At 46.5% G+C, this 14,692-nt stretch overlaps 1 protein-coding gene across 1 annotated transcript; it reads left to right on the forward strand.

The window, feature by feature from the left end:
• Positions 1-143: 143 nt before the first annotated feature.
• On the forward strand, positions 144-2,012 carry LOC104286635 (tubulin beta-2 chain-like). Its single transcript, XM_009885249.1, is given in 4 exon segments — positions 144-250; positions 555-665; positions 888-1,390; positions 1,393-2,012. Coding segments are annotated over 3 exon segments (951 nt in total). The 5' UTR covers positions 144-250; positions 555-604; the 3' UTR covers positions 1,780-2,012.
• The last annotated feature ends 12,680 nt before the right edge of the window (positions 2,013-14,692 follow it).

Consider the following 14,692-nt stretch of genomic DNA (forward strand, 5'->3'; position numbering starts at 1 on the left):
CTGCACTGACTCACCTTCCTCCCCGGGCAGCTGCTGTGCCATGCCAGGGAGTGGTCGGCATGCACAGCCCGCGCTGGTGGGTGTGATTGGCACTGGCCAGCTGTGGTTAATCGTTGCCCGTTTCCAAAAATTTCTTTCTAGTTCTGGGAGGTCATCAGCGATGAGCACGGCATCGACCCCACGGGCAGCTACCACGGGGACAGCGACCTGCAGCTGGAGAGGATCAATGTCTACTACAATGAAGCCACCGGTAACGCCCCTCTGTAATGAGCTTCCCGGCCCGGAGCCGCTGGGGAGGGGGGCGGGGAGGGGACAGCCAGGGTGTCCCCGGTGCATCCTGCTGTGGGGGCTGTGCCCCAGACCTCCCTGCATCGGGTGACATCCTGGCTCAGCTTTAACAGCTGCTTTGTATTCCTGTCCCTGACTGCCTCCTCCCAAATTCCCTCACCCTCTGTACCCTCGGCAGCGAATTGCGGGGAGGCGGAAGGGAGCACAGCAGGGCTGCTGTGACACCGGCTGTGGGGCTGTAACACTGGTGCTGGTTCCTCCCACAGGCAACAAGTACGTCCCCCGTGCCATCCTGGTGGACCTGGAGCCCGGCACGATGGACTCTGTGCGCTCCGGCCCCTTTGGACAGATCTTCCGGCCCGACAACTTTGTCTTTGGTGAGTGAGTGTGGGATGGAGGAGCCCCGAAGCAGGACCTCCCTGCACAGAAAGGGCTCAGAGGGACTGTTGCCAGTGACCTGGGGAACCTGAATCCCAACAGCACAGTGGGGGTGGGAGTGAGGGCTGAGGGGCGAACCCCACGGGGCAGGAGAAGTGGGATCATCTCTGTTCGTTCCCGGGGCGCTAACATGGCACCTTGCTGCTTGTCCGATGCTGTAGGTCAGAGTGGGGCTGGCAACAACTGGGCCAAGGGGCACTACACGGAAGGCGCTGAGCTGGTGGACTCTGTCCTGGATGTGGTGAGGAAGGAGTCGGAGAGCTGTGACTGCCTCCAGGGCTTCCAGTTGACCCACTCGCTGGGCGGCGGCACGGGCTCTGGGATGGGCACCCTCCTCATCAGCAAGATCCGGGAGGAGTACCCCGACCGCATCATGAACACCTTCAGCGTCATGCCCTCCCCCAAGGTGTCGGACACGGTGGTGGAGCCCTACAATGCCACCCTCTCTGTGCACCAGCTGGTGGAGAACACGGATGAGACCTACTGCATCGACAACGAGGCCCTGTATGACATTTGCTTCCGCACCCTGAAGCTGACCACTCCCACGTACGGGGACCTCAACCACCTGGTGTCGGCCACCATGAGCGGCGTGACCACCTGCCTTCGCTTCCCCGGCCAGCTGAACGCCGACCTGCGCAAGCTGGCGGTCAACATGGTGCCTTCTTCCGGGGCCGCATGTCCATGAAGGAGGTGGACGAGCAGATGCTCAACGTGCAGAACAAGAACAGCAGCTACTTTGTGGAGTGGATCCCCAACAATGTGAAGACGGCCGTCTGCGACATCCCCCCGCGTGGCCTCAAGATGTCTGCCACCTTCATTGGCAACAGCACGGCTATTCAGGAGCTCTTCAAGAGGATCTCGGAGCAGTTCACGGCCATGTTCCGGCGCAAGGCTTTCTTGCACTGGTACACCGGCGAGGGCATGGATGAAATGGAGTTCACGGAGGCCGAGAGCAACATGAATGACCTGGTCTCCGAATACCAGCAATACCAGGACGCCACTGCTGACGAGCAGGGGGAATTTGAAGAGGAAGGAGAGGAGGATGAGGCGTAAAGTTGGAATGGGTAGGAGTTAAGTATAGTCTGAGCAGGCAAGTGTTCATTGAGAGGAGGAATCTGTGCAGTTGTGCTGAAGCATGCATTTTTTAATTTGGTGCTCTCCACTGTTGCTTCTGTCAGCAGTTTTGTATCCTTGACTGTCCAGTGTAACAGTAGTTGCAAAAATACTTCAGAGTCTTCTGTCGAAATGGTTAACTTCTCAAACATAAAGGCTTTTTGTGTCCTAAACTGTCTCCTCTGCCTTATTTCTCTCTAGATCAAGAAAGTAACTCTTGTGTAGTTTTCTGTAGCTTCACTCCTCAGTTTGATCCTTAGCCTCATTGAAAGGTTAAACTCAATAAAACAAGATTTCCGTAGCCATGGATTTGGCAGCGTGAGTAAACAGCAGTTGCTCAGCTTAAGATGGTAGCTAACTTACGGATACTGGGGGTTCACTGTTAGACACTCCCGTGTGTAACAGCTGATAGATTGTTGGGGGAAAAGCTGCCTTAACTAATAGAAACAAGACACTGCACTTGAGAATCCTGCAACTCCTATTTATGGACATACGTGGTAGTGAGGTCAGTGAGAAGGTATTGAATGCCACATTACAAGCTGTCAAGACTGATTTGACGGGATAGCTGCAGGATTCCCCGCTGCCATTAAGCAGCTCTTGTTTAACTTGTTCAGGGCCTATACTACATGCAACTGGGTGGCTGCCTGTGATTTTTCTTGGTCCTGAACTGTCCTGTCTCCTCCAACCCTCTCTGTGAAAAGTTCATACAGAGAAGCATGGGTCTGTACTAGTAGACAGGTTGAACTTTATTAAGAACCTGAACTTTCTTGTCAGGCATAAAATTCTTGAGTGTTTCCCAAAAATAGCAACTAAGCTGCCCCTAACTGTAAAGGGATTGACTCCTCAGGGCAATCAATTACCTTTAGGAGATAAGATGTGATGGGTGGATTTCTAGATAACATGGCTCAAAAGTCTGCCTAGAGCAGACTCCTACTCTTGGAGTAGTCTGGTAAATACCCTGCCAATAGCTGTCTCCCAGGTCCAAGTTTATGTGTTTACAGGGCTGTTCTTGTTTGGTGCTCTCTGTCCCTGCAGCAGGCAATGGAGCTCTACCCAGGCAGGTGCGAGCAGTGCAGCAGCACTCTGTCCTGCATCTTGGTGAAGGTAAGTGTGGCTTCCTTACAGTGAGCAAGGGGGGAAATTGTCTTGTATGCTTAAAGGATGTAAGAATCCTGAGTGAGCCTATGATGCAGTTGTCAGTAGTTATAAGGCCTATTGAGACTTTTCTTACTCCTTAAAAAAAAAAAAAAAAATCCCCCACGGAGTACAGCAGCTACCCAGCATGTAAGCTTAGTCCTTAGTTCACCTAAACACTACATAGGGGAGTGCTCCTGTACTAAAAGAAGTGTTTCTTTGAGAACTGCTACCAGTGCTACAATTACTGTGGTCCTTCCTGCTCTGAAAGAGCTGGTATCCACGTGCAACCTCTTTTTGTGATCCTTTAATGAAATGCTTGCAAGGCATTACTGGAATAAAGACTTAAAAGGGAGCTACTGTGCATGACTAATCTTGCTCGTTTTGGCTCTGTTAATTGACCACTGCCTGCAGACACTGCTCTGAGCGTACCCTGTTTCTTTGCTGATGGGCTTATTATCCTACCGTGAGATCCTCGATGGTCTGCAGGACAACAAGCACTTGCTAAAGCTTTTTTTCTCTCATCTGTGCTTCATTTCTGGTGTTCACCCCGTAAAGAGGGATGAGAAGCACTTAAACTGCCTGAACTGCCAGTAAACAAATACAACTGTATATACCCGCAGTAGTACTTGTGTTTCTTAGCACTTGAGCAGTTCTAGGATTAAGCATTAAGTAAATTGAGGTTGTTGTAGTAACTGAGTTACTACATGCTGCCCCAGGCCCTCTGGGGGGGAAAAAACAGCTTATCCAGTTGTCAAAGTAACCTTCCCTTGAAATTACCTAGCTGGGTTGCACTGGAAGCTGTTTATCATATAGCTTTGTTTGTAAAGCTGAGAAGGAGAGCCAGCAAACGAACTCGAAGATGAGAACCCAGTCTTTGATAGTAAAGATCTTCCTTTCTGCCATGGGACTGTAGCAGGTTTCACTAGTGTTCAGCATGTCTAGCTTCTAATTCTTAGTGTAATTACACTCTGTCTCTAGCTAACCTTTAAATATAGCTACCCAAGTGACACATTTTGGTTACAGCTCCCTTGCTAGAAAGTAGGCCGCCATCCTACATTGCTTGCTGTTGTTTGTGTTCTGTTTTTTCTAGAGGCAGAGAAACCATAAATAGAGATACTCTAGACAGAAACATGTCCTTTCATAAATCCTACACAACTTATTTGCCAGTCATAATCATTATAAAAAAAAATTAAAAATCAAACCATCATTTCAGTGGGAGTTGAGGGAAATGCAGGAAAAGGGGATACTGAAAAATTTAAAGGGGAGGTTCAAAACTGCTTGGTAGGAACAGTAAGTCAACTATAAGGGAGGGTGAGTCTTATACTGGGCCTGGGGGCTGCAGTACTATTTTTTTCCTGTTGGATCTTTGCACTTTAGCTGTATCCATCATCCAGGAGACCACTCACTGCAAAAACTGGAGACTGACTGCTGTATGCCAAACAACAAACAGATGTCTTAGCAAGTGCTCATGGTTGCACTTTTTCTGTTTCACAGATAAAGCAGAACCACTGAAAGGATTTCAGATTAAGTAATCTGACTGCCTTAACCCGTACTGGGTGTTGATTTGTATTTGTCCATGTGATGAACAACACCTCTAAGGCTAAAGGTCCTGCAGGAGGCATCCTGTCTGGAAGAAATGAGGGTAGATAGCACAGGCTTAACGGGGTGCAGCTTAAGCCACTTACGATGACTCATTTGTGTTGAGATAGAAGTTACTAATATCAAGTAACATATTTTTGTTTCAACATATCAACGGTGGCCTGTGGGGAGGCATTTTCCTGTGCTGACAATTAGAGCTGGCAGTGTTGAGGAAGGGAACAATCTCTTTTTCTGTTCCATTTGTTTAACGTGTGTCATTTTTAAGCACATTAGCAAAATTTCTTGACCAAGGCAAATGACTCAATGTTTGTCCACTGCTAGGTGCAAGACAGTAAAGCTAAATAAGGCTGTAAAAACAGCTAGGTACTATGTAGGTTTAATTTAAATAGAAATGGGAAGAGGTGTAGCACTTAGATGCCACTTCTCCTAATTTCCCTTCCCTGTTTAGTCCTAGGACTTCAGGCTAAGCTATTGTACCAACAGTGTCATGGAAGGATAGTCCAATATGTGGTCTGGTTCTTCAAAGCACTTAAATACCTGTTGAGGACATAGGCTTACATCTGTTTTCCAGCAGGTGCTTTTCAGTCTGTCAAGTGGGAGCAATAATGATGCTCCTCTTCCCAACATATGCGAGGTGCCCATATACATCAGAAACTGGGTGACATTGAACATACAATGGTCCCAGTGAGGCCCATCCTGTTGACAGGTGTATCTTTCTGGAAGGCATGTAGGTGAAGAACACAGTAAACCAAAGTAGCAATAGGATTTCTAACTTGAAGAAAGAAAGGGATCCACATCTTTCGTCTCTTCTCCAGCCAATTCTCTGCAAAAAATGGGGCAAACCCCTAATCTTCCATGCAAGGAAATCTGCTCATGGATTATATTATCACATGCTGCATACTTCGAAAGAGCATAGCGCTAGTAGGTCCTTCTAGGTATCTGTGCAAATACGATGTTCTTAAAGAAACCACAGTGGACTGACACAGACCTTACGGGACAGTGCTGCCATGCACTACTGCAAAACACAGCTCTGGTACCCGGAGGGACTGTGGCAGAGTGGGGCAAGAGGGACAAGTTTTCTTATCTCACCAGAAAGAACTGGGGCATCTAGCAATGCTCTCCACACCAGAAAGAATTCTCACTGTGCTTCCTCATCTTTTGCCCCTCCCAGTAAGCCCCAGGACAGTGTTATGTGTAAGATCAGGATGAACCCTGGTACTGGCTTTAAGTAGGGCAAGTTTCATGGTTCTTCCATTGAAATCACTTTTCCTCCCCAAAAAACCCAAACCATACCTCGTTGTCTTACTACGTTTTTTAAAGAAGCGCTGTTAAACTATATGAAATTCTGCTTCGCAGTGGGAGGTTCTTCAATTATTGCTTTCTGGTTAATGAGGCCTAATATTTTTGTTTGCTAAAGCTATGAGGAGATAAAATCCTCTCTGGAGAAATCATGTGACTACCCCGTATATTTGGGGCACACCCTTTCTCCCAAGGGATGTTATTCTACTTTCCCGTTACACGTTGAAGTGAAATGAACACATACTTTTAGGGACTGTTCAGATGCGGTAGCCTGCCTGGGAGCTGTAGGTAACGCTGTTTCCCTGAACTTGGTCATTGTAGGGGAGGCACTGTTTTCTCACTTACAAATAATCCCCTCCTCAATCTTCCCCTGCATTTTTCAGCTGTGTCTACATTTGCACAGAACAAAGCTCGTGACTCTTTTGATGTGCCCGAGGTAATCCAAGTAAGGTTATCTTTTCCCCCTTTTATTTTTCAACTCAAACCTTTATAAATAAGTATTAGGAGCTAATCTTGTATGTGACTAAAACAAGATTTTTGAGAATTTTCCCCCTTCCAATCTAAAATTCATTCATGCTAAGCACCTGCCTTTTGATACTCCAGCAATCACCTGTCCTGGCCTGTTTCTTATTTATTAAGATGGGAAAGAGCCAACTATGGGATCTCAGATACTTCCATTTTAGATGGTTGTTATCTTTACCTTGCCTACATGAAAATTCAAAATGGAAGCATTTGGTCACAGGAAAGTGCCTGAGGCCATGGTGCATTTTGGAAAATGACATTTCTTGGTCCTGACTCTACTGGACGCTTGTCCAGCTGGAGCCCTCTGAGCATTTGAAGCTGAGGAGCAGGGAGGGTATCAGGGCAGCTGTGAAAGCCTGTGTCATGTCCCCAGCCTCAGCCATCCTGCCGGCAAAGGACACAGTGCAGGTGACAGCTCTTTCCTCTCCCTGAGCAGTTTAACAAGAAGCGAACTGTTTCCCTGCTCCTAGCTTCAATCCCATTTCAAGTATTTTATTTGTGAATCTGCCAGAAAGAAAAATGGTGTCTTTTTGAAGTCTGTGTATAAGAAGGCTATCTATTTACAGTATCTACGTAAAAAAAAATTAAATAATTTAAGAGTAGGTCATTCCTTCCTCTCCACTCAAAGTCATTTTTCCCTTACGGGCAGAATTCCACTCGTAAGGGAGGAAATCAAGTTAGCTTTGTTAAATTCTTGTTTATTAACCTTTGATTCTTGTAGGGCAGAGATTTTCTAACTGGTCTCAATTTATCCATATGTCATCTTTTATAATCAGATTATTTTTCTCGCTTGGCTTCCCTGGTAAGTTTAAGGCATATTTTCTTTTCTTTTTGGCAAGAATGCCTCTATCACTGCAAACAGAAATGTTAATAACAATCCAGCTTAAGCAGAATGTGAAAACACTTGCTCCAGAGGATGAAATGGCTACCCTGGCAGAGGCCGTGTAGCTTTTTCAGTAGAGAGTTCTCTATTGTTCTGCACTGAAAAATGTTTCCACGTTTTCCATGAAGGTAATAGAAAGATACTTTCTGCCTTCATAGTGAATAATTAAACAGGGTTTTCAAACAGAATTCAAATGGTCTCACGACAAGCTTTACAAACATTAAATGAAATTCAAGCGTTGACTTCTTACAGTCTGCTTCTCTGCATCCAGCATAATGCTGGTCTTATAATTAATAAATTAATTGGGTTTTGGAAATTCCAGCTATGATTCCAGCTCCACCCTAGCAGGCAGGGAGAAAGAGCAAGCTTGGATCAGAAATTTCCATGGCACGGAGAAAAATGCCACTTGTCAGAAGTGAGTAGCTCCATGCCTGGGCTGATTCAGTATCCTTAAGCTGCTAAAAAGGGTGGTCCTGTTCCCTTTGTCCCTCTCCAGGTGCTACCTTTGTGTTATTTCCCTTAGGCAGCTCCAGGGCATGTCTGACCCCTCTACCAGTCAGTTCAGCTCCCTAAACTCCACAGTTAGGGACAGTAAACTGAAGGTGGGGAATAAGCTTTTTCTTGGATCCAGGAGTGTGCCGGAGAGAGACCTGATGCAAAGGAGGAGAAAAGGCAGGCAGCTGGAAGCAGGAGAGAGCAGAGCAAGCTGTTTGGCCCATCCGGCTACCTAGCGTGATGGCACCCTGAACTCTCCCACGGGGCACCTGGGGGATTTTAAACAACGTACATTGAATTCCACCAGAAACTACTGCATCTCTTAGCAGACATTGCAAGATGAAGTTTAGAGTTTGCTCGTGTCAGTTTGAGTTACAAGTAACTATCGGATTGCAAGATAAAGCAAGGAGGCTGAGGAACAAAAGAAATGGTGACCAGCAGATCAAAGTTTCTATCTGTGCCTTGTTGATGATGACATGCAGGAAATAAGCTACCCTGGAAAAACATGATATCAGCATTTCCTTTATGTTGATGCTGGAATCTTACTCACCTCTTGACTGCAGGACCCAGTTTGTAAAGATGGCAGACATGTTTCATCTACTTATTTCCTCTATTTCTCATATTTCATCTGAGCGATCTTAAAAGGTAGATGCAGCCTGGATGGGGGCAGGAGCCATCTGGCTGCTACCCATCACATCTGGTGTGCCAAGCGGAAAAAATGAGAGGCTGCATTGTTTTGCCTTTCTTCTCAGTAAATCGCTGCCTGATGATGATCAACATATTTTTCCCTTTCTGGAGTCATTTTGCAACATGTGATCGTGTTTATTATGGTAACTTTGGAAGTCAGATGAGTGGGGTTCTCTTTGCTGTGTCCTGTACAACCACATCCACAGAAATTCCTGACTCTTAGAGGTTGTAATCTAAGCTATGGAGGGAAACTGTAGGGTATGGAAGAAATATTAGGTTCATGAGGAAACAATTCTTCCCTCAAAGGGGGCATGGGTCATTTTAGAATTGACAGTGCCCTAAATTTCTCCATAACGTGATGTTCTTTCACATGCTTGTCCTCCCTCCTCTTTTGTTCTTGGCCAAACACACAAACCCTCAGGTACAATAAACACAAGTACATGGAATTCCAGAATGAAACTGCTTTTGCTCATTCATAAAAGCATGCTCAGCACTGTAGTATTTAATTGCTTCTAGTGCCTGCAGTGGGTTGTAATTTTGAAATAAAAACAGATTTTCCTTTCTGCTATTTTATTACTAGAATTAAAAATACCTTCACGATTATTCCACCCTCTTGCTGGCAGAAATATTCTTCTATCTTAATGCACATTGCAAACGATTAAGCATCAGGTTCCAAAGGTGAACTCAGACGGTCCACGTCAGGTGGGAATATCGTAGTCACCAGGTAGGAGGCAAACAATAAGCTAATGAACAGAGCCTGCTCATTTGAGTACCAACAGAACGGCTCAAAGAGTCATGTAGCCTCTGATATACATGCCTGAGAAATACATGACGTCACCCATCACAAATAAGTGAGAAAAAAGCCATAGGCAGACATTTTGTATGCCTGAGCAGCTTTCACATTTGTACGTTCACAATTCTTTTTTCGAACAATGGGAAATTACAGAAAGACATGAAAATGCTGTGGGATCCCTGTTGCCTCTCTTGTGCATCCATCGCCTGGGCTCCGTCGTTGCCTTGGAAACTGGGAAGGTAGGGTTTGATGCAGGCAGGGTAGGGTTTGATGCAGGCAGGGAGTAGGCTGCAGCGCTGCCGGCAGAGTTTTGGCTGCCGAGTTCCTGGGCACCTGCACTGCCTTTGTATGAATGGGAGAGTTTTGACTTTCATTTGTAAGTCTGAACATTTAGAATTTATGCAGCTATATTAAAAAATACAATAGGGAACTCCCATATCTATTTAAAAAGCATCGATGGCTTTTTGTTAAAGTGTTCGCCAAAATGTAGGATTCTGAATCGATATTTAAGTAATTGACATTTAATTTGCTTCACTGTGTGTTCATGGATGCTTGGCATTGCTGTAGATGAGGGCAGTTACTAGACACGTAAACATGTACCTCCCTTTAGGTACTCTGTTTTAAAACCTGAAGCTATACCCGCCAAAAATGGGTCTCTACAACGAGACCAGTCCTATAGCATCCAAGAATTAGATAGTTTCCTAATAGAAGCTCAAAATCCTTAAAGGAATAACCCTAAAGCTTAGGAAGCCACATCATGCATGTGGGCAGAAGGTATGATGGCAAGGAGTGTCCAGGTGCCTTCAGGAGGCGAGCAAGAATGCTTCAAGCTGGTCCTTTGCAGATTGCCAGGAATACTTTGGCACACCAAAAGCTCTTCAGTGCCTGTGTGGATCCCACAGAGATGCCAGAGATGCAGTTGTGTTGCCGTACCAGCAGTATTGAGAAGACGTAACTGCCTACTGCTGCCCGAATGGGCGGGTTATGCCTACAGCAAGTAGAAATGTGTATGCACGAGTTGTGTGAGCAATAACAAAGACTGTCTGTGATTAAGTATTGCAGAAATTTGTCAAAGGAAAACACTGACAACAGCCAGGATTTAAAGAACACAAAATTCAAGAGAAGTTGGTGAAAAGACCTCACTCAGTGCCAGCACAATTCTGGATATGTTGTGATTGCAAAAGCCATGTGTTGCAAAGCTTGAGCCAGTCCACGCTCGTGACATTTCCCAGCAGCTGAGGTTTCTGCACCAGGGCAGAAAAAGAGCCACAGATCATGAGCAAGTCAGTTCACTGGAGCAAACTGAGAGCCACTTTTGCAAATATGGCCAAAATATTTTCCCAAGGTCACAGCAGCCAAATGCCAGACAAAGATACAGTACTTCTTTAGCCGCTAGTGTTTCCTGCAGTAGATGAAAAAAATGAGTGTAACTGGTGACACTATGCATCAATTTATATTGTGTTAAGCACAGCTAACCTGAGTAATATGTAAACAATCCTGTCCATTCTGGCTGTAATTACCTTTCTTCTTGATAGCGGTAATGATCTACCACATTAATTATTACCTCACCTTAGCAAAAATCTTCTGGTTTTGTAGCTGTTATAATTGCAATTGAACGTTATAGCGTACTGCGGCACCAAGACCCATAAACCATCAGTCCGGTGTTGCTGGTCACACACAGACTCCTGCTCCTTTCTCTCCTCTTCACAGAATTGTTGAGGCTGGATGGGACCTCTGGAGATCATCTAGCCCAGTCCTTCACTTAGCCTGCGAGGGTCAGCTAGAGCAGATTGATCAGGGTTGTGCCTACTTGGGTTTTGAATATCTTCAAGAACAGAGACTCCACAACCTCTCTGGGCAACCTGTGCCAGAGCAAAGAAGTTTGGGTTTTTTCTTATATTTATATGGAATGTCTTGTTTTTTGGTTTGTGCCCATTGCTTCTCCTCCTGTCACTGGGCACCACTGAGAAGAGCCTGGCTTCATCTTCTTTACTCCTTTCTATCAAGTATTTATGTAGACGGATAAGATTCCCCAGAGGCTTCTCCAAGACAATCACTCCCAGCTCGCAACCTCTCCTCATATGACAGGTGCTCCAGTTCTTTAACCACCTTTGTGGCCCTTCATTGGACTCAGTCCAGTATGTCCATCTCTCTCTTGTACTGGGGAGCCCAGAATCGGACCCAAAACTCCAGATGTGTCTCACCACAACTGATTCCTCTCCTTGACCTGCTGATAATGCTCCTCATGATACAGCCCAGGATGCTGTTGGACACCCTTGCTGCAAGGACATATTGCTGAATCTTGTTCAACTTTGTGTCCACCAGGACCCCTAGTTCCTTTTCTGCCAGACTGCTTTTCATCTGGGTGGCCCCCTGCCTGTACTGGTGCCTGGAGTTGCTCCTCCCCAGGTGCAGGACTTAGCAAGGACTTCTTGTTGAACTGCATGAAGTTCCTGTCAGACGATTTCTCCAGCCTGTTGAGGTCCCTCTGGATGGCAGCATGACCCTCTGCCCTATCAGCTACTCCTCACAGTTTTATATCATCAGCAAACTTGCTGAGGGTGAACTCTCTTACCATATAAGTCATTAATGAAGATGTTAAACAGTGTTGGCCCCAGGATCAATCACTGGGATACACCACCAGTGGCTGGCTTCTGAACTTTGTGTTGCTGGTCTCAAGCCCTTCAGCCTGATGGTTCAGCCAGTTTTCACTCCATCTCGCTGTCCATTTATCTAGGCCGTTCCTCATCAGTTTGCCTATGGGGATGTTATAGGAGACGGTTCAAAAGCCTCCACAAAATAAACAATGCTAACTGCTCTTCCTTCATCTACCAAGCCAGTCACTTTGTTGTAGGAGGCTACCAAGTTGGTCAGGCACGATTGTCCCTTTGTAAATACAGGGTGACTACTCCCATTCACCTTCTTGACCTCAATATATTTGGAAATGGTTTTCAGCAGAATTCATTCCATCATACCTCAGCTTTTTCCGTGTCCCTTTGCCACAGAATGTGTCCCCTGCCATATTCAGTAGTGGGTCCGTATTTTCCCCTAGACTTCCTTTTGCTGCAGATTGCTGCTGCTGTAGAAGTCCTTCTCATTGTCCTTCATATCCTTTGTTTTGACTTTCCTAACCCTGCACACTAGGACAGTGACTCTATGTTGCTCCTGGATCACCTGACCCTACTTCCGCCTCCCGAATTACTCCTTTTTATGTTTCTGTCTACTCGGGAGTTCCTTGTTCATCCATACAGGCCTCCTGCCACCTTTGCTTGATTTCCTGCTTGCTAGCATGGACTATTCTTGAGGCTGGAGGAGGTGATCCCTTGAAGTCAACCAGCTCTGCTGGACTCTTCTTCTCTCCAGGACCATCTCCCATAGGATTCTTCCAGGCAGATACCTGGAGAGGCTAAAGTCTGCTCTCCTGAAGACCAGAGAACTGTGATCTTGCAATTTGCCTTATTCCCTTCTATCAGGATCTTGAAGTCCACCATCTCATGCTTACTGCAGCCAGGGCTGTCCTGAGCCTTCACAACCCTGATCACTTACTCCTTGCTTGTATTTGTCAGGTCCAGCAGAGTGTCTCCCTTTTGGACTCCTTAATATCTGTGTCAGGAAGTTATCACCAATACACTCCACAAAATTCCTGGATTGCTTGTACCCTTCTGTGTTGTCCTACAGCAAATATTGGGGAGGTTGAAGTGCCCCTTGAGGACTAGGGCCTGTGAATGTGAGACTTCTTCCAGTTGTCTGAAGGTCTTATCTACTTCTCTTCCTGATCAGGAGGTGTTTAGCAGACACCCACCACAACATTGCACACATTGGTTTTGCCCACTAATCCTGGCCCTTTAGGTCTCACTTGGCTGGCTCATCATCCACCCCCAGGCAGAGCTTTGTCCATTTCTGCTGCACTCTGGCACAAAGGGCAACTCCCCTTCCTCACCTTCCCAACCTGTCCTTCCTAAAGGGCCTGCATCCCTCCATTGCAGCACTCCAGTCGTGTGAGCTATCCCGCCATGTCTTTGTGATCCCAGTGGGACCATAGCCATGACACCGCAGGCAGATCTCTCAACTCGTCATGTTTATTGCCCATGCTGTGGGCGTTAGCGTAGAGGCACTTCAGAGGGGCACCCAAGCCTGCTAATTCCCTGGGAAAAGTGCGAGAGCTTGCCCTGCCGTGCTGTCCCCTATGGCACTTCCATATTTTGCTTGAGGTGGACCACCTCCATTGTGCTGAATACGAAGTACATCGTTTCGCATCCTCTTTGCCAACCCGCTCCACCGTTGCTTCCTTGGTCTGTGGGTTGTCGTCTCCCTTCTCTGGTCTTAGTGTAAAGCTGTCCTCGCTGACTTGGCCAGCTGCCCGGCAAAGATACTTTCACTACTGAAAGATTTGCAGCTGTGAATCGATTAACGTTTTATAGTCAAGTTGAATAGTTTCTGCATGATCCGTTATAGACCCCGCTGAAATTTATTTCAGATATTCTCCTCGGCAGCAGTGCAGATACAGGTGTGTATCTATCTCAGTTGGTTCAAATATATTGTTCCCATTGTTCTTGAACTGTCCCTCCTCCCTCAGTCATCTGCCATGTACTTAGCTCGGCTTATTTCTATGAGTGAACAAGCAGAGATGCTGGGAAGAGGATAAGCCTCTTTTAACAGTTTTAAACTGAAAGAGGGTAGATTTAGATTACATATTAGGAAGAAATTCTTTACTGTGAGGGTGGTGAGGCACTGGAACAGGTTGCCCAGAGAAGCTGTGGATGCCCCATCCCTGGAAATGTTCAAGGCCAGTCTGGATGGGGCTTGGAGCAACCTGGTCTGGTGGGAGGTGTCCCTGCCCATGGCAGGGGAGTTGGAACTAGGTGATCTTTAAGGTCCCTACCAACTCTAACCGTTCTATGATTCAAAATCTTCCAAAACTAGGTGCATGGCTCGTGTCTGGTAAGACAGAACATAACTTCACGTATAGAGAAAAAGATATCCTGTTTCTATGGCTGTTCACCTCCAGACCACTCCCGGAAAAAGCCATTCTTCAGTAGCAGCGTCAAGTTTCACGCCAGCCCTCTGCAGTCCCCAAGTTAGAGCCCCACATACACAGGTTTGGCAGCACTCTGAAGGAGGGTGGCTGTGGGCTCTACCATCGCCGCCCAGATCCCCGCTTGTTTCAGCTGCCTGACCTACGGGAAGATGGTTCTTGTGCTTAAAACGTACCAAAACGCGATTCAGCAGGCCCCAGCTCGAGGTACAGGCTCGAGGGCGCTAATAAAACGTAGCAGCGCGTGCTTTGCTGCTGCAGTGCAGCAGAGGCGAAGACAGTAAGGGGACGAGTTCCAACAGGTGCAAAGAGGAGTTAGGGGGAGGTTTTAATGTGAGGTGGTTTAGTTTTTCTTTTTTCCCCACTGTTTCAGCCCAAGATGGGCCGCGTCTCATCCGATTCC

The sequence above is a fragment of the Charadrius vociferus genome, unplaced genomic scaffold (genome assembly GCF_000708025.1).
Source record: "Charadrius vociferus isolate BGI_N301 unplaced genomic scaffold, ASM70802v2 scaffold565, whole genome shotgun sequence".
NCBI lineage: Eukaryota > Metazoa > Chordata > Aves > Charadriiformes > Charadriidae > Charadrius > Charadrius vociferus.